General features: G+C 36.8%; 1 protein-coding gene across 3 annotated transcripts in view; it reads right to left on the bottom strand.

Annotated features, from left to right (window-relative positions):
- Window positions 1-2,498: 2,498 nt before the first annotated feature.
- Window positions 2,499-18,682, bottom strand: part of LOC107097835 (regulator of G-protein signaling 6-like) — a 69,906-nt gene continuing 53,722 nt past the window's right edge. Inside the window, exons 6-17 of one of the 3 annotated variants that reach the window (XM_015395148.1) lie at window positions 16,396-16,447; window positions 15,939-16,003; window positions 14,488-14,564; window positions 13,874-13,955; window positions 13,617-13,691; window positions 12,801-12,902; window positions 12,494-12,666; window positions 12,223-12,348; window positions 11,932-12,118; window positions 11,233-11,322; window positions 8,959-9,018; window positions 2,499-5,994 (exon numbers count right to left, since the gene is read on the bottom strand). In XM_015395148.1, coding sequence (XP_015250634.1) covers window positions 5,944-5,994; window positions 8,959-9,018; window positions 11,233-11,322; window positions 11,932-12,118; window positions 12,223-12,348; window positions 12,494-12,666; window positions 12,801-12,902; window positions 13,617-13,691; window positions 13,874-13,955; window positions 14,488-14,564; window positions 15,939-16,003; window positions 16,396-16,447 — 1,140 coding nt within the window. In that variant the 3' untranslated portion in view covers window positions 2,499-5,943. Of the gene's footprint in view, window positions 5,995-8,550; window positions 9,019-11,232; window positions 11,323-11,931; window positions 12,119-12,222; window positions 12,349-12,493; window positions 12,667-12,800; window positions 12,903-13,616; window positions 13,692-13,873; window positions 13,956-14,487; window positions 14,565-15,938; window positions 16,004-16,395; window positions 16,448-18,682 lie in introns of those variants that run through there. The other 2 variants (XM_015395149.1, XM_015395147.1) reach the window with 2 other exon arrangements.

The raw sequence follows: 18,682 nt of genomic DNA, 5'->3' as shown, positions 1-18,682 counted from the left end.
AAGGCAGAATACTTTTTTTCTGATTCTAGACTGAAACATAATTTCAAAACCCTGTTTTATTCAGTCTTATAACTTAGAATGTGTGTATTTTTAAATCCTCGATTCTTTTAAGCAGGTATGTCCTACTTGTGCAATTAATCTAATTTCATGAATATACCGTATGTAAATGAAATATTTACATAATATACTGGATACCAGTTACATTGTAACAGCAGCATATTTTGAAAAATGATTCAAGTACATTTATTTTGTTTTCAGGTAGGATTTGTATTAACATTGTATCCAAAAATGCTTTTTGTAATAGTTTGCTTGCATTGCACCATATTTTTTAAGTTAAAACCAACTTTATAATTCAGATTTTTGGCACATCTGCATCCCCTGTTAGTTTAATTGGAAAAAGTAAATATCACAAAATAAACATCAAATGTTTAATGAAAAAAAATGATAATAGCCATATTGAAAAAAATAACCATGAATTACTGCAGGATGTTAATTTACCTTTAGGATTAATCATTTTATAAATTGAACTGATTTGCATCAGTAGTATAAAGAAAATGTTTTCGAGACGCACAGACATATAAATAATAGTGTGAATATTTTTTTTAGATACAAAAAAATCCTCCTTAGTAATTGTCACAGTAGTAAAGACATACAAAAAAAATTAGAAACAAATCAATGTTTTATTTTTGTTGTATTCTGAATATTAATGTTTTCATGAGAGAAAAAAAATCCTGTGAAAATAATCATTAAAAAAATAATCATTTGGACACTTATTGACACACAGCAGCCCTATTAAAATACAACCAAGTAAACCTTCTTCTACTGGTCTATGTTTTATGAAAACCTCCATTAGAGTATCCTTGAATCTTTCATCAAAGACTTCCTGTTTCACTTTGGTATAATGTTTAAGTAAAAAAAAAGTAATTATGCAACTCTGCAAAATAAAAAATAAAAACATATACCTAAAAGAAAAGCACTTTTATATATATTTACAGTCTGAACACTAACTATAAAACTGGAACTGTGACAATACTGGATGAGGACCCAAATTAGTCTCTGCCATTCAAGCTGAAGACGAAAAAAGAAGAACTGCAGCATACGTGCGGCGTCATGTCACTGTTTACATCATCTAAATGCCAGCTGTTTTATTGAGAAACATGTTGCGGGGAAATAGTCAGTTAAACACAAAAAGGTGGAGTTTACTTGCATGGACCTTGACTTTTACTGGAACAGCATGCTCTTTCCAAAAAGGAGTTTAACACTTTATAGGGCACTCAGTGAAATACTTTGAAAATCTACATTTTTTAAATTGTTAGTGTTATTGGAATCCAGGACCAGGCCTTATTACCTTTGTAACATTTAAAATAATGAATGTCAATGTAATAACAAGAAACACCAACTTGCCTGATAATATTAAGAAAAAAAACAGAAATACTTCTAGAATAAATTAATGAAAAACACTCTGAGAGTGAAAGAAACACATTTATTTCGGGGGGGCTTGATCAAAGTGGAGCTAGTCACTCACTGTCGTTTGACTCTAAATTCGGTGGCAGCAAGCTTACCTGTTTCTCTTCAAAACAGTCTTTGAACCTCGGTATGGATCAGTGCTTCTTTCTTCTTGAAACTTGATTGGCCTCTGCAGATGACTGCTCACACTGAGCCTGGTTCTGCAGGTTTTTCCTGTTAAAAGGGAGTTTGTCCTCTCCACTGTCACTGCATGCATGCTTTGTGTGAGGGATTGTTGTTGAGTCAATGACAAAATGCAAACAAATATCTAGTGTTCCCACATGCCGATCCAGGAGGAGCGTGTCCTGCAAAGTCAGGCACAATCTGACTGGATGATCTTTATTGTGAAGCAATCTGAGTTAAACTGAATGATTAAACCTCATGTTTTATGAATTTTACATTTCTGAACATTTATAAACGAAAAATAGGTTTCCATTGGGTACTGTTGAAGAAAAATCCCTGAATCCCTTTTCTTTAATTGATATATCAGTCCATACATGTAAATTGGAAAGATATAAAACCTTTGTGGGGAGAAAAATGTGTGAATGAAAGACTACTGAGGAGCTACAGAATATTTTCGCAGAGGGATGGTTAAGAGTAATCTCTCTGTTTGGTCCAGCTTAATTAATTTCATACTGGAAAAATGCTGTTGACAAAGTATAAACGTCAGGAGTGACAATGCCTTTTTTTTTATAAACTTGTTTTCAATAACTGGATATTCTTTCGCTCCTGAGCTGAATAGCTCTATATAAAATAAAGGTTAGGTTTTTATGCTAATGCTATAAAGTAGGAAATAATTTCAAGTCTTTGCTATAAAAAGCATAATATTTATACCTGCATATAAGGAGGTGCGGCATAGTGGTTAGGGCATAGAGCTTGGAATCCTGATGTTCTGAGTTCAAGCTTCACTCCCACAGACTGGCTCTCTGGGTCTCGGAGCAAGACACTTAACCCATCACTGCTCCCTGGGCGCCCCACGATGGCAGCCCACTGCTCCCCAAGGGGATGGGTTAAATGAAGAGGTAAATTTCTCCAAGTTCAATTATTGTTATATTCAATAAAAAATACCTCTTAACGCTTTTTCACATTCATAATTGTTTTACCAAGGGATCTACAGTCTTTAATTTAATCCAAAAGCTTGCATTTTGATTTTTTTTAACAATGAACATTAGAACAAACAATAAAATAAAACAGCAGAGAAATGCTTTGTTCTTGTGTGATTTGATTCATATACCTTAAATGTCTGTGTGTGTAAATGAGAGACACTTGTAACTGTTTTCTCTTTTATGACGCAGAACAGCAGACAGCAGCAAAGAGCAAACAGGTCCAGAGGTTTTATTATTTGGTACCCGTGAACAGATAACAAGTGCTTTGAGTGTTTTAGATTTATCTTGCTGATTGAGAAACTAAAAGCACAAAATGCCCTGAATATGTAACATGCATAGTAATGTGCTCGCATCATACTAAAGTGTGCTTTCCGATAATGAAATGTAACCATTTTAAATTTACAATGCACTTGGTACGCGGTGTCTCCGCGTTTTGTGCTGAGGATAACATTTGGTACATTGACTCGACTTAAGCATCTCTCTACCTTACATTTAGGAGGTTACTGAGTTCGGTTAATAAGAATAATTAGCATCATGACCTGTACAGTGCATTGCAAATGACCACTAAAAAATAACCGATGAGACTCTTTCAGCGGTGCATTCTGGGGGTTTTTCACTGTTGCAGTCGGTGGCCTCGGGGGTGGGCACTTCTTGTGTGTAGAAGGCAGCAGCCACAATGTTCCTATTGTTTCCTCTTCAGCCAATCTCAAGTTTTAAACATCAATCCATCTTGATAAACAGTTTAGCCGTCTCCTGTGGTCCAACATGCACCATTTTCCACATGACAAACACTCAACAGAGAAACATAAAAATGGCCATTGGTTTAAGGGAATAAATAAAAAGATATACGTGCAATAAAATAAAAAGATATTATCTGACTGTGCAGCATAATCATCAGAGATCAGTCACTTTAATACAAGTGCAACTCAGTAAATCAGAATCTCACGGAAAAGTTGGTATTTCAGTACTTTAATGCACAAGGTATATGTAGATTCATCTCACACAGATGAATTTATTTCAAGTATCTACTTCTGTTAAGATTAAAATGTTGCATAAAAGAAACTTTAAGGAAGATATTTGTGAATGGAAATGTTATGCTCCTGTCGCCATAATGTCCATTTAAGGATTTAGGGGGGAAAAAACTCACAGAGTCTATTAAATATTAAGCAACTACCTCAGCAACTACCAAAGCAACATGTTGTTCTTGATTCCTACTGTATAAGGGGGGCAAAGGCTGCACTAACAGTTATTCCTGAAAAACACTTCAGGCCAAGAGTTGAGGGCATATACTGTAGAGCACCTGGATTAACTTTTTTATATTAGAAGTAGGGCTGAACACTATGCCGAAGATTTCGGATTTGCATTATCAATACTGCAAAGGACTGTTTTAAAATTCTGTTAGCTAATATATTTCCAGTTTTATAATTCGCATTTTACAGGCCAAGTCAATATTTAGCCAGTTTGACAGAATCTCAGCCGTAGATAATCACACCGGTTTCAATTTGTTTAAAATGCAATTGGTCTGACAGTGATGGAACTAAAAATAAGAAAGAAAATCCACTCGCTCGAATATGAGCATTTTACCATTGTAGTATTTATCATTGCTATCACCATGGCAACATTTCCTGATATCCCAAAGTCCTCATTAGAACTCAGTCATTAAAATTATCCTTAGTAAAACTGCCTAGTGGTTAGAGCAGAAGGTTGCAACTACCCGGTTTGATCCTCAAAGCCTCCACTCTCGGTCCTTGAGCAAGACCCTTAACCCCACACTGCTCCCCGAGCGCTGCACAGTGGCAGCCCACTGCTCCCCCTAAGGGGATGGGTTCAATGCAGAGAGATAATTTCCCCATTGTAGGATAATAAAGGGATTTACAGATTTGGTGTTTCAGTAATCATTAGTGCGAGTATCCTAATAACCAGAGGGTAGACGCATAAATCCCTCAGTGTGTGATGAATCTACAAACCATTCACTGTATGCCAAACATGTAGTGGGAATATCATGCCCCTGACCCTTTTAGCTTGGTGCTTATTCCAAATGAGGTTACAGGAAAATCAGGGAGTAAAGATGACAGTCAAGTTTATAATTGAAGCAGAGGCAGAAGTCTTTGTTCAGGTCATTAGCCTGTAGGTGTGTTTAGATGCGAATTCAGCCTTGACAGGTGAGGGTCTGATATCCCACAGTAAATATTCTACCTTGTTACATTTCAGAAAAAATAAATTATACGCCTTGAAATAAATAGACTTTCTGGTGATATTAAATATTTGCACCTGCATTGTTCCTTTAGCATGTTTATAGCCAGGCAGAGTCCTGTGAGCTCCTCTTGATGGCCCTCTGGTTATAAAACACTAGATGGACCCATGGCACTGGAAACGTTTAGACCTACTCTAAAGAACAAACCCCAGAAGCATACAGATCTTATTTTACTCAAAATTCTGTGACTACAAAAACCGTATCTGTTCCTACACTAGAAGCTTGGATTACAATGCTTTACTTAGCCATACTAGTGTGTCAAGCTCTTAGGCCTCTAAGGTATTCACACAGACTTTTGGAATTGGTAAATTTCACTGGACACGTTGGAACTTGAAGCCAGGTTGGGAAGGCAGGGAGCCGAACCCACCTTTGGCACAAGTCTGGTTAAAAAGCACTGCTGTTAGACGTGAACTATCAACCAGGACATTAGGATGGAACATGCAACAGTGCCGTATGGTTGCTACATAAAGCCCTTATGTGGGATTTTGGAATGTAATGAAGATTAAAAAATCTTTTTTTTTTTTTCGAAAATAGGGAGGGGGTGGGGTGTTTTTTAATAATCACCTATCTTTTCTTACCCTTCAGCCGGCATGTTACGCACTTCAATACATATGAAAACAGTTTAAAGAATATCAAAAGAAGCTGGGTTTGTTTTTATTGCTGACTGCCTTGTGAGAACAGATGTACAATGCACACCTCCATTTAATATTTATGGCCCCAAAGTGTTGTGGCAAATATAAAATAAGAAACATTAAAATAAAATCAATAAACCAAGTCATGCCTGACAACCTTTTGCCCTCTAAGTGATGAAGATAGGGCAGCATAAGTTTGGATGTGCTTATCGTTTACACCACATGCCGCGTCATCCGTTAGCTAGGAATCCTCCTCCAGGCGTCGGCCTCTTCATCAGTGGTTCTGTTTGGGTGGTTCGGCCCATTCTGCCCAGCAATGCACCAGCAGGACACCAGCAAACCTGGAAGCAGTGTCCAAGAACCATGTTTGCAGCCCTACCCCGGCCCCCGTGTGGATGTCATCCCTCCAGCAGGGACTGGTTGTAGCTCTCACTGACAGGCTCTGTCAGGACGACTGCATAAGGCCCGTCAGACGCTTCCCCGTCAAAGACTTCCCCTGAAAATTTGAATGAAATAGTATCAATAGATCATTTATTATACGGCTGATGTGCTGATAGGGAAAATAGTCTGCAAACTATTAAGCCACAAATTGCTTAACATTTCCCACCTCAAATTTTATATTTTATTCTTCAAGTTATTAAATGTTTATCAAAACTAAATCTGATAGGCTCTTTATGACAATTATATTACAAGGATTTATCATTTGTGCGTTTTTTTCTTTTTGCCAAATCAAGTTGTTTGAAAACTATTTTAAAGGCTGGGAGACATCTATGGATTAGTTTCAAGTTGGGTTGAGAGCAGAGATCAATTTGTGAAGTTAATTACCTGCTGCTCCTTATGAATGGGTATGATTATGTTTTTATAGAACCACGTGATATTTAACATTTCCATATATATATAGATAGATAGATAGATATATATATATATATATATATATATATATATATATATATATATAGTCGATTTCCTTATAACCATTTTTCTGCTTGCAGGAACGAGTTTATGTTTCTGTCAATGTAGAGAAGAGATGAAGCAATGTCCAAATAAAGGGAAGTTAAAAAGGATAAAAAGACATCTTGACTTCATATTGTTTGAAATTTACAGAATGTTTCTATCACTTAGAGAAATTACTGCTAAAATTAAAATCTAAGTAATGTAACGGCTAATGACTTTTTAAAACGGTAGGTAGTTGCTGCTACGTATCAGAAGTATTGTGTTATGTTTAATTTTTTTTCTCTCCTTTTTTCCAAGTTAAATGTTTATATTTTGTCAAAGGATTTTTAATGAAAAAAGTAAGAAAATAACATGTAGTAAATGCATCATGTAGGCATGAAAAAAAAAATGTAGTTATTTTTTTATTTTATTTATCATACATAACCCAAAAATATTTTTTAACTGTAACCAGTTATTTTTTCATATAAATGCATTTAAATCTTTTAAAAGTAGTTTATAGTTTAATGTAAACCTGCATTTTCTGATTATAGAGGGCACAGTTAAAACAAATCAATTTGAGATCCAACACTGATCTCAAATCGTCGTCATAATTCTAGTCAAAAACCTAAATCAACCTAACATCAACGATTTTATTGATGCCATTTTGACATTACTTCAAGAATAAAATTATTTTAAATTCCACTCAAATAACGATATTGACTTTTTTTTTCACATTTATTATGTCATGATTTTGCAAATAAAATAATTGTCCCTTTTTTAAAGATTATTTCTAGACTTTAGTGCTCTTTTGTTATTTTTTTAATCTAGGCTGTCAGGAACTGAGATTAGATAGAGGGGAAGACATACAGCAAGGGTTACCAGGCCAGGGCTCGAACCTATGACTGATGCCATGAAAGATCAACGCCTATGTTCATGGGGCTTAACCTCTCTACCACCACCAGAATTAAAATGTTTTTTGTTTTTCTTTTTCTGTATGTTTGGTCTTTGGGAGAGAATGCCATGGGGAAATTATTAAAGCCATATTGCCATTAAGAACACAACTTGGTGAAGATGATGTCAAACATATTACTAGATCTATAGACACTATGCTTTATGGAATTGCTATTTTAAAGGTCATGTATATCAAACACTGTAAGAAGGCATCTTGCATGCATTTCCATCTTGCAGGACCATCAGATTTTCATCCTGATAAAGATACTGTGAGACTGCGTATTCATCTAAGTCAGGGGCCTGCAACTTTTACTATGCAGAGCAGTTCTTACCTTCAGTCCAGCTTAATAAAAAGGTAGAGCAACAAATGTTATGATTTTGTTGAAAAAAACAACCTGAATGTAGACAAATATCTACTTATCTACCAACATTTTTTGTAAAAGCTAAATTTGGATGGATGCGTTTATTTGGGTGGGATGCTAATGTCTGTAGAAAATAACATTGTTTCCAACCTAATGACAAAAAAAAAGAAACAATCATTTCATATTTCCTTTTCATGATATAATTAATAATTAAACAATTATTTAATTATTTCATATAAAAAAGAGAGATATTTTGCTAAAACCTGTGGTACTAAAAAAAAAACGCTTATTAATTATTTAGAATTTCTTAGCCAAAGTTATTAAAAGCTACTGTGGAAGATGCAAACAGCGACTTGCAGCTCTGAAGCCGCTGGTTGCAGACTTTTGATCTACATAAAAACAAAAAAAACAAACAATTCTTATGAAACAGAGTGGTGGTACAGGGGTGCAGCACAGGACCCATGATCAGAGGCTTTGGCCCTTAATGCTTCATATTCCTGCTTGGCGACCTTTGCTGCATGTCCCCCTCCAATCATAGTTTCTGTCAAGCTACTTATAAAATGAACAATATAGTTAAAAAAAAACATGAACATCATTATTTGATTGGAATTTATAAAAGAAGTTTGATATTTAAGTGACATCAATAAAATCGACAAACTTCAATTTGATGTCAAGTTGAATTACTTTTTGTGACTAGAATTATGACAACGACTTGAGATCAGTGTTTGATGTTTATTGATGTTGAATTAACATCTTGCCTGCTGGGAAGTTTTTTTTATTTTTTATTATTATTATGGTGTATTTTACATACAGGTTGCACCATTTGATCAATGTTATCCCACAAAGTTCTCTTATATCAAATAGTTAATTATAGAAAATTCAGAAGTACAATTTGTTGTGAGTTGTAATTAGTATCAAGACTTTTCTTAAACATATGTACTCATGAAAAAACCCCTTTACCAAGTAAAAAAAATAATTCAATCAAATATTTAAGGAGGAAACTTCTTGAGATCTAACATCTGAGGACCCATAGATCTACTTTGGTGCAACTATTCACATCACTGCATTAATGTACTGTTTACATAAAGACATGCATACACACCTTGAGGAAGCAACAACAGAGTGTAATATGGTTGTAACTGCAAAAGCCACTGATTGTGAGCCAGCCAGTGTGGTTTCTGTGATATGAACAGCCCCAGCTCCAAATAACTTACCACGCTGCGGGTGAACTTCTCCAAGGAGGTGCGACGGCCCTGCTCTGTGTCTGCTGGCTGCTGTTTTGGGAGGGGGGGGAAGCAGGGTGAGTGTTTGGGTCAGGTATGGGTGTTGACGGGACGGAGGTTGGCAGTGGTGTTGTAAAAGAGGGGGATAAAAATAAAAAAGAGGAGGCCAAGCATTGCAGAAAGCGAGGGCCCAGTGCAAGCAGAGCAGAGAAGGTTGCATTTGAGGAAGAGAGTGTAGGATCAGTGAAAGGCCAGCAGAAGGAGCAGTGTACAAATAAGAGAGGGCAGAAAGGCTGGCATGAACAGATGAAGCTGTGATCTGATGAAAAGCTCCATATTACACAATTTAAAAGCTAAAAGGGTTGGCTTTTTAGAGCTTAAACTCTACAGGAAATGCACATAATAGCTTTAAACTAATTGAAACATTAGGCTGCATTTGACAGCCATTAATACATCTATAAAGTCTTTCTATTACGATCCATTTGTTTTTAGCAGACTTCTTGCTTCTTTTTTCAGCCCTGGGTATTTTATATCATGACACTTGGAAACCATAAGTATTAAAAAACAGCAACCTAAAAATGTAATTAATTTCCTGATAAACATGTTACTGACTGTAAACAAATAAGCAGATTTTTTTTTTAAACTTACCTTCCCAATGACATTTGAACTGTTAATATGGTTTACCTTTTATAACTAAATGTGAATATTTTTACTATGCACTTTTATAAATGTAATGCATTTAAAAGTATGAAAGTCAATACAGTTCGGGAAAAACTGACAAATCATTCAAATATTTTTTTCTGCACATATAGCCATTAAATGTTATTAGAATTTCAGAAAAAAAAACACTTTGACATAATCATTGAAGTGTTTTTTTTTTTTTTGTATCTAATGCCATGTGTACATTTTTACATTAAGTTAGATTTGCGCGTCCTTTTGGCTGCTCCCATTTTTACGGGTCTTAGCCAGAAACCTAAAGGAAGTTGAAGGATAAATGAAACATACTAGTGGGGGTACCCACAGTTTTACACAGGTTGTTTTAAAGTATCATTTTTTGTCGCAATAATTCTCTTTTAGTTTGAACCTGCACCATACAGGCATATATGGACTATTGACAAGTAGCATGAGGCTGTGACCTGTTACTGTCAACAGAAATCAGATCTATATTTGCGAGGCATTAATGTCTACATCTGATGTTGTTATTTGACTTTTGTCACAGAAATAAACATACCTATTCCAAAGTGCACGACTGTAAAGGTCACAGCCCGAGGATGATCAAATATGGCTTTTGAATAACAATAGTTTATGCAGACCTTCCCTCGTCTGAAGCTGGCTATCTGTGACATTCTATAGAAGAAGCAATCTGGTCACAATCAGGTTTGCTTTACTTCAGATTATTAACTGAAGAGCATCACTGTTTCCTAAGGGAAATATTATTTTTGCTATAATAGTAAACCAAAACTGGTTCCTGCAATTATCTGAAGTGTGCAGCTATCAGGAGAAACCCTTCAACCTCCCTTAATGTGTATAAAGCAATGTATTTATTATTTTGTAAGTACTAAAGTATCAGATACTGTTTATCCAAAATACAGTTTCTGCATTTCAGCTGCACCTCTCACTGTTTTAACCTTAACCTTTTGTTTACCTCAGCCAGGTGTGCACTGTTAGTCAGTCAGTGCAATGAAGAGAGCTGACACACACTGGTGAGTAATATGGTTTTAATTTTGTCTTGGGAATGTTTATTAAGAACCCAGAAGCATATTTTGTTTGGTGGAAAAGCACAGTAGATTTAAGTTGAAATGGACTGATAAATTAAATAAATCTACTACTTTTCTTTTAAAATATAGGCCTGCTGTTGTGTCATCATGTTTGGTTGGTTTTTACTTGTTGAGTTTCAGTTGACATTTTGATCTAACACTATTTTGAGAGACATTTTATTAGATCTATTCTGGGTTTTTAGTTCTTAAACTTAATTTAAGCTTTTTTGTTTATAGGTCATTTTGAATAAAACATCCAGTTACTTTTCTTTCTTAAGTGCTGACATTATGGGTAACTTGCAATGATTAGTACTGGATGGAATAAGTGCCTTTAGATGGCTGATATTGTTTAATTATTTCCTTATGTTAGTTGGTTTAATTAATACAATTTGAATAATTATCTGAAAACATAAATAGTTCAACTTCTTTAATTTAGTCTATTTATTTCTGCAGATCATAATAAATAGTTGCATGCTCAGCATGAAGCAGAGATCGGCGGAGAACTCACTTTCTTTCTGGCCAGGAGGAGGTCTTGGTAGATGTTGGATCGCAAAAAGCGTGCATAGCTGTCACTTTTCATTAGCTTGAATATGTGCTCCTGCAGCAGACAAAAAAAATAATATATATATATATTTATATATGTCTGAATTGAACCCAACAAGAAAGCTATTTGTGTCATAATAAGGGTAGTATTGCAGACACTGTATGCAGATTCTCTCACATGTGCTCAAAAAACTTTGCATGAATTTATATAACGATTCGATGTGACGGAGCAACAGGAAAGTAGTGCACTGTGAGGTGCATTGGTAATGCTCTGTTTATTGATCCAACTGGTGCATGAATGAAGAAATTTGTTGCTAAAAGCGGAAGTGGGTGAAGTGTTGCTAGAAAGACACAACACATGACCTGTTTACATTAAGACCAGCGCAATCCCCTGTGAACTGAGTGAAGAAGCTATTCATGGTGTTACTCGCCTCATTAGGCCCTGCCACAAACACACTCCATCATCCCCTCTCTTTCTATTTGTTCCACCCTCTCCCTCATTTGTTTCTACAGTTAAAGGTTTTAGATTCCCTTTGTCAAGCGGATAAGATGGTGAAATAACTCTTGGTTTCAGCTTAGTATATATTTCTGCTGTTTATCTCCCTGTGTGCAACCGTTACAACATGAAGTCATGCACATTCATGAGGAAGACCACACAGTCAACCTGAGCATCTTCATAGCTGTATCGCCCAGGGTCTTTGAGGTTCTGGCTGGTCCGCTCATAGCTGTGAGAGTCCAGGTTGATGGAGCTTGGAGCTCCTTCGGCCAAAAACTCCTGCCAGATCTCCTGAGCCCTGGTGGACACCTCCTGGAGCGGCCTTCGCTTCAGATCCTGCACAGCTAACCAGAATCTACAACAGGGTTTAATCCAGTCGTTATATAGTCGGAATGGTTTTATTTATGTATATGAAATCTGTTAAAGATATATCTGTTGAATGTTTGGGGTTAGTCCCACCGCAGATTCTCGGAGCTGAACTCTGATTCCAGGAACTTCAGGAACTGGTCACGCCCCGCAGGGTCCTTCAGAGCCTCCTCCAGGGAAAAGCCCCACTTCTTCACCCGCTGCTGACTGGGATCCCTGCTGCTCAACGCAAAACCAAACCAAAGAGGAGACGATGAGAGAGCAGCCACCAGGAGATTAGTGCAGCACTTAAAGAATTGCACGGCCCAAATAATCAGTCATATAGGACCAGGCCATATCCACCCAACCCAGAAACAAACCTCACCTTGCCTCCAGGTCCCATAAGGTGGTGTCTTCACTAATCCAGGGGTTTGAGGGTTCCGCACCAGACACAAAGGGGTCGTATTCCACAAACTGTTCCGTGTACGTCATCAGGCTGTCGGCCACTTTGGAAACCTTCATACAGTGTCTGTCCAGCTGGATGTTCAAAAAGGTTATCTGAGGGCGGAAGGAGAGAGACAAGAGGGAGCTTAACAAGGTAAGCGCTCATTGGTCTCTGTCTGGGATTGTCTTTATGATGAATGAGAGGCAGAGCAGTGGTAATGAAGCCTGGAACATAATGTCACACTTGCCTCCTTCTGAACATCCTCTTTGGTGGGCTTCCTGTTCGGCTGGGAGCTGATATGAACTGGACTTGGTTGGCTCTGGCCGTCGTCTGGCACCCCGTAGACTGACTGGAATAAATAAGGGAAGACACATCAGGGCTACTGGTTTGTGGTATATGCTGATGTTTTATGTAATCTTAGTGTAACCTTATGTGTTTTTTCCTTCCTGGACTGGCAAGAAACTGCATATGGAATCTTCTGACAAAAAACATAATAAATGAATATTTTTTGATTTGATAAATACTTTTCTAGAGAAAACTATAATTTGCATGATTTCTTTTTCTCCTCCTTTCTGAAATTATTCAAAACCTCTAAATTTTCCTGTTATTAATTTATCAAAACCAAAATAATTTTAAATATCAACACTGAATTTACCATTTAAATGTTGATGTCAGGCAATCTACCCCCAGTTTTTAATTTCTTCAATTACCCTTGATATTAAGTTCAGTAATCTGACTTCTCATGCACAGTGCTGGCCTCTTCCTCACTGAGTGGCCCTTTTTTGGCTGTATGATAACTGGACATTTATTTTGTTTGATTTGTTTATATGACACTTAAATTTATTTTCTAATCAAAAGAAAGTGAAGCCATCCATAGATTTTATTTGATGATTTGGCCAGAACATGTAACATGGTAATTAAACCACTTAAAAAAAAACAATAAAGGGGGGAAAAAAGAGCTTGGAGATATGTGCATATAAAATATAATTCAGAGAAAACAGTGTTCTAGTGATCTGGGACAGTGAGACTTGATGTTCTGTTCAGTGTTGCCTCCGTCTATCACCTTTTTCACCCTGTGTGGGTTCTTCTCTCTCCGACACTTCCGGATGTCCATTTCGGTGGTGTTGACACAGCCTGGCTGTGAGAGACAGCACAAGACATGACGGTTTGGGTCACTGTTGTATGAGCACGTATTGTTTTTGACACAATATGATGCTGCTTTTTTTACTCAGAGGTGGAAGCTCAACACCCAATTCTTTATTTTCTCAATTTTTTATGAATTTTTTGACTTTCTTCCTTCTTTGCTTCCTTTAATCTCACCACAGGTCGATGAACGTCCCAGAACGCCCTCTCTTGGCTGTCAAGGATCTTCCTCTCTGCCTTGTCTTTCTTTCTGTCAATCCTACAAACAGAGAAAACAGCTCACTAATACAGCATATAGAACTGAAACATGAGGTCCAACTGCATTAATTCAACATGCTTCTGCCTTAGATATAAGGAGGCGTCTCTCTGTCTCTCCTTACTAAATGGCTGCAGCCTCAAGAACAAAAGAAAACTGAGGAGTCTAGGTCCTGATCTATCTGGTGTTTTCTCTGGAGAGACCAAGCCCTTACATAACTGACATTTACTGATCGGCCCTCTGCTTCATGTTGACATGTGGAGACTCATGATTTCCTACATGGACCTTACTCCTGTCAAACAGGAGCAAATGATTGATGTCGTGATTTGTTTTATTGTATTTTCACTGACAGCAGAGGATAAAGTGTCCTGACTATGTGACAGTTATTCTTTTTTTGTGCTTACACATGCCAACCACCAGATAGCAGCCTCACAAAACAACCCAGGGCATATGTGTTTCAATCCACAGGAGAATTACTGTTAGAATAACAGAAACTGATGTGTTGAAGCGAGATAGGATTGACGTTTGCACTCACTTGACTTGAGCCTCAGCTTGCATGAAGATGAATTCCCACTTCCGGGCAAAAGCCCTCTGCAGCCGAGCCAGGTTCTCCTGCAGGACACAATTTGAAACGGCTTTTTGGGGAATTAATACAAAACTTTTTACTCCAACCGTTGAAATGTTTCTCTATATACTCTGGCTTTAATAAAGTCCTTATACCTTTGAACCATTCCACTTTTTGTTTCATTACAACCATAAACATTTAGTTTAATATAATTAGAATAAGCACCAAGAAAGTGTGTCCCTACCATATATGATGCATATCATGAATAAAATTAGTCTCCATCTGTCTTTGTAAAACTCACTGAGCAAACTTGAATTTGAGTGGAATTTGATGGAGGTCATGTGACCTCTCTTATCTTTAGGCCTAAGTTTTGACTTGGCTATTCTAATAAAAGAATGGGCTTTAATCTAAATAATCACATAGTAGCTCTGGTTGTATGTTTCTAGTCGTCCTGCTGGAAGGCAACCTTTGCTCCAGCCTTATGTCTTCTCCAGCCTTTAACAGGTTTTGCTCTGGGAATGCCATGTATGTGCTTCATTTTTATTTTCCATCAGCTCTGAGCTGGAGTTCTGAGCTGCTTCGTTCACCCAGATGAAGATTACCGACCCTACAGCACAATCCTGGCAACATCAATGTGTCGATGGCTAACTTGGATGGATATATTTTTATTTCTATTATTTTTTACATCAATATAAAAAAAAAAGTATCCTGTCACTTCACTTCCTTTTTTTTTCAAATAAAATATCCAATAATTTACTCTAAATTCATTGAGGTCAAAAAGACACACATACATTTTCATGGCACAATAACCAGCTCTACGCCTCATGGTAGTACATTTTAATTCTTAGGTCTGTTTTGAACAGGCTTCAATGCGCTGATGTTCAGTAGCCTCAAATATATCGGTGGCAGTTTTACATTTATTAAAACAACAAAAGTTTGCTGTTAGATTGTATCCATGTGTCTCTGTTAATATTGCAAAAAGCATACATCAAGTTAACCTAAATGAGAAACCTCGTCACAAAAAGAAAATTTCCAACCAGCAGGCATGTTAACAGTGAGGGCCATCATTCCTGGAGGCATAAAATGTCCTGAATTGAAGTGGAACAAAGTGTACTGTACAATAGTTGCAGAGTCATTTGAACAGTTTAAGTGCAGTAGATTGCCACTAAGCTCAGCAGTACGGTAACACCCCTCTTGGGGGCATATTGATCTGCTGATGCCAAGTCAGCCTGCAGATATTTTAGGGTATGTTTCGTGGCCAAGAAATTACCGGCATTAAATGAAACTCCTGGAGCGTAAATCAGACATTTGATAAAGGCTTGATGCCATCTCCAGGCTCCAGAACACATGATTTGATATTTTTTTTTTTGCTTGCTGTAAACTTGCCAGTGGTTTTTATACCAAAATAACATTTTACTTACTGCTTCATAGTCAGCGAGCTCGAGCCTGGCTTTATTCTGCATGGTGCGCTTGCACAGGTAAATGGCTGGAGGGGAGAAGGAAAATGAAAATTTTTAAAAGACCTGATATTTTATAAGAAAGGATTGTTTCAAATACATACATTTTATTTCAACCAACAACATAGGGGTTTAATCAAAAACTAGGGATTATTTACTTAATTCTGCAAAGCTGTTATGTGGTCAAACATGTCCCTGCGTCTTGATTTGTCACACTAATCCTATCCCGTAGGGTTCTCTCTTGTGGATATTCCTCAGGGCCAGATACATTACAGGGAATGGCCCCATGGATCAATAAGTAGTGAGTGTCAACAGCAGCGCTACAGTGTGAGCTGTGTTTAAGCTTTGGAGATGCTGAAGGCATCAAGAAGACCTCAGCAGGTTTTGAGAAGGAGGTGAAAATCGACAAGGTGTGACTCACCGTAATCTGTGTTCTCAGGTTCCCAGCAGTTTGAAGGCCAAAAGTATGGAGACTGAATATGAAAAGAGTTTAACAGAAAAAAAAAGTTTATTTTCCAGTTTACAAACTAAATGTCTCAATCTCTATTCTGTTCACCACTTCCAAAATATGTCAGATGTTAACGTGAACTTATCAAAGACATGACTGTCATGTTAGTTTATACCTTTAAAGATAAAATTAATTGGATTAATTGATTACTGAAATAATCGTCAACTAATTTAGTAATCGATACATTATAGTATAGTATATAGTATAGAAACTCTAAAACATGCCTGCAGCTGACAGAGCAACGCACTTAAAGTAGTAATTACGCCATGATGGTGAACAAAAATATATACAAACATTTTGCATTTAAGATTTAAAAAAATCTGTTAATATGCTCAATCTAGAGCTCCTCAAGTTGGAAAGGTTTCAGCGTCACCTGGTTTCATTTCATAAAAAGCCCTCCTTAATGAGTATTTGGCTATCCAGTTATTAATTGAAAAAATAATCAACAGATTAATCAACTTGCAAAATAAACGTAAATAAAAATAAAATAATTTGAATGATTGCTTCTCCCAAATGCAGCCTCCATGAGTTCTTAAAACAGTTGGGTATAAATAATTATTTTGACAGAATGTAATGTAAGTGTCCCATGGTCCTTTATTGCTCTTCTTTGTAATTTGATTGTATAGTTTTGTCACTGCTAGTGTTCTATAATCGTGTAGATTTTGATGTAGTTTCTGTTATGTTCTAGGTATTTGTCTTTTTAATGACTTGTCTTGTCTTTATTCTCTTTATGTCTGATAAGTTCTGGTTTATGGTTCCAGCTCCTCCCCAAGCCTTCGTGCTCTGTAAGCTCTTTAGCTTATTAAAATTCACCAACCACATTGAGGTAGCCCCTCTCTTGCTTTCCAATTTGGTAATAAAATATTAGTTTATTTAAAAAACTAAATCCAGGATCAAAAATACATGTGGATTTCAGTTAGCAAGTTCTTCAACACACTTTTTAAATGAATCATCAAGGACTCGTTTGGCTTGATATTTTATGGCTTATTTTTGTAAAACTTGTAAAGTTTGTTTAAATGTCTTGTCTCCTCACACAGGACTACATTTTAAACATTGCTCATGAATTCTCAACTCATTTGAGGTCAGTGGCTAATTTAAGGCCTTAATCTTTATTAGAAAATCTTTGATTTGTTTCTTTAGCGACAGGCTGAGATCAAGCTACAATCATCTGATCCTAATGTTAACCTGACTGAAAAATAGCCAGATATTGCTGTATGTTTTAGAGCAAGTCAGGAACCACCATAAACGAAGCCCATTAAGATGCAGGGAAACAATCTGGAAAACCAGCATTGCTGTTCAATGAGAAGCAAGTATAATATAAGCATGAACTAAGTAGATGCAAACCAAGGAAGAAAAACATTCTCTAATATTGATACCTTCAAGCTCAAGTGAAATTTGTAGCAGCCAACCGGTAAAAATGGCCTTTGCAGAAGGTTTTGCAGTCATATGAGGTAAAGGTTGAACCATTTGTCTGGGTCAGGCTTATGTATTAACCCAAGAACACGATACCAATTGTCTAGCATGGTGATGGTGGCTGATTCACTACTTGTGCATTGCATTGGATAAAGTTTATTACCTCCAAATTCATAAATTTCTCCTTAAATCATCAGCTAGTCATTTCAAATGTTGTCCTCACTCTGTGTCCTGACACCACAGTGACCTGAAGAATACATCAGGGCTGGTTGGCCAAATAGGCTAACAGCACTGAATGACACCAGATTACCATATGCCCTCCCTATTTCAGATCTTAATAGCAGCATAAGTTACCATAAATATGCAAATAACAAAAAGCCGTACATTATATTGTCACCAGGTGAATATGAACCCAAATGACTTTAATTTATGGATTTCTACAGGTGTGTTTAAACTTTGGACCAAAGGAAGATTGTTCAAAAGTTACCACACAGCTTCAGTTAATACAGCTAGAAACCCCCAATGCCAAAAAAGCCCAAATCTGGGTTTAGTGAAGGAGTAAGACCTGAACATCCAACGGCAAATTACGATGAAAATAAAGTTGGCCTGTGTTAACTAAAGAACTCAGGGATCAAAGGACTAATCTCTCAGCAGGACATTAAAAAAAGTATTCATGTCAGGTCTGCCTGAAATGTTGATCAGACGGCTGCAGTTGATCCAGAGTGCTGCTGTCTGCATCCTCACTAAAACTAAGAAAGTTGAGCACATTACTCCAGTTCTAAAAAAG

Source organism: Cyprinodon variegatus, unplaced genomic scaffold, assembly GCF_000732505.1.
Source record: "Cyprinodon variegatus isolate N-32 unplaced genomic scaffold, C_variegatus-1.0 Scaffold727, whole genome shotgun sequence".
NCBI classification, from domain to species: domain Eukaryota; kingdom Metazoa; phylum Chordata; class Actinopteri; order Cyprinodontiformes; family Cyprinodontidae; genus Cyprinodon; species Cyprinodon variegatus.
The sequence above is the reverse complement of the archived record's forward strand: the minus strand, read 5'-3'. Positions and strand labels throughout refer to the sequence as shown.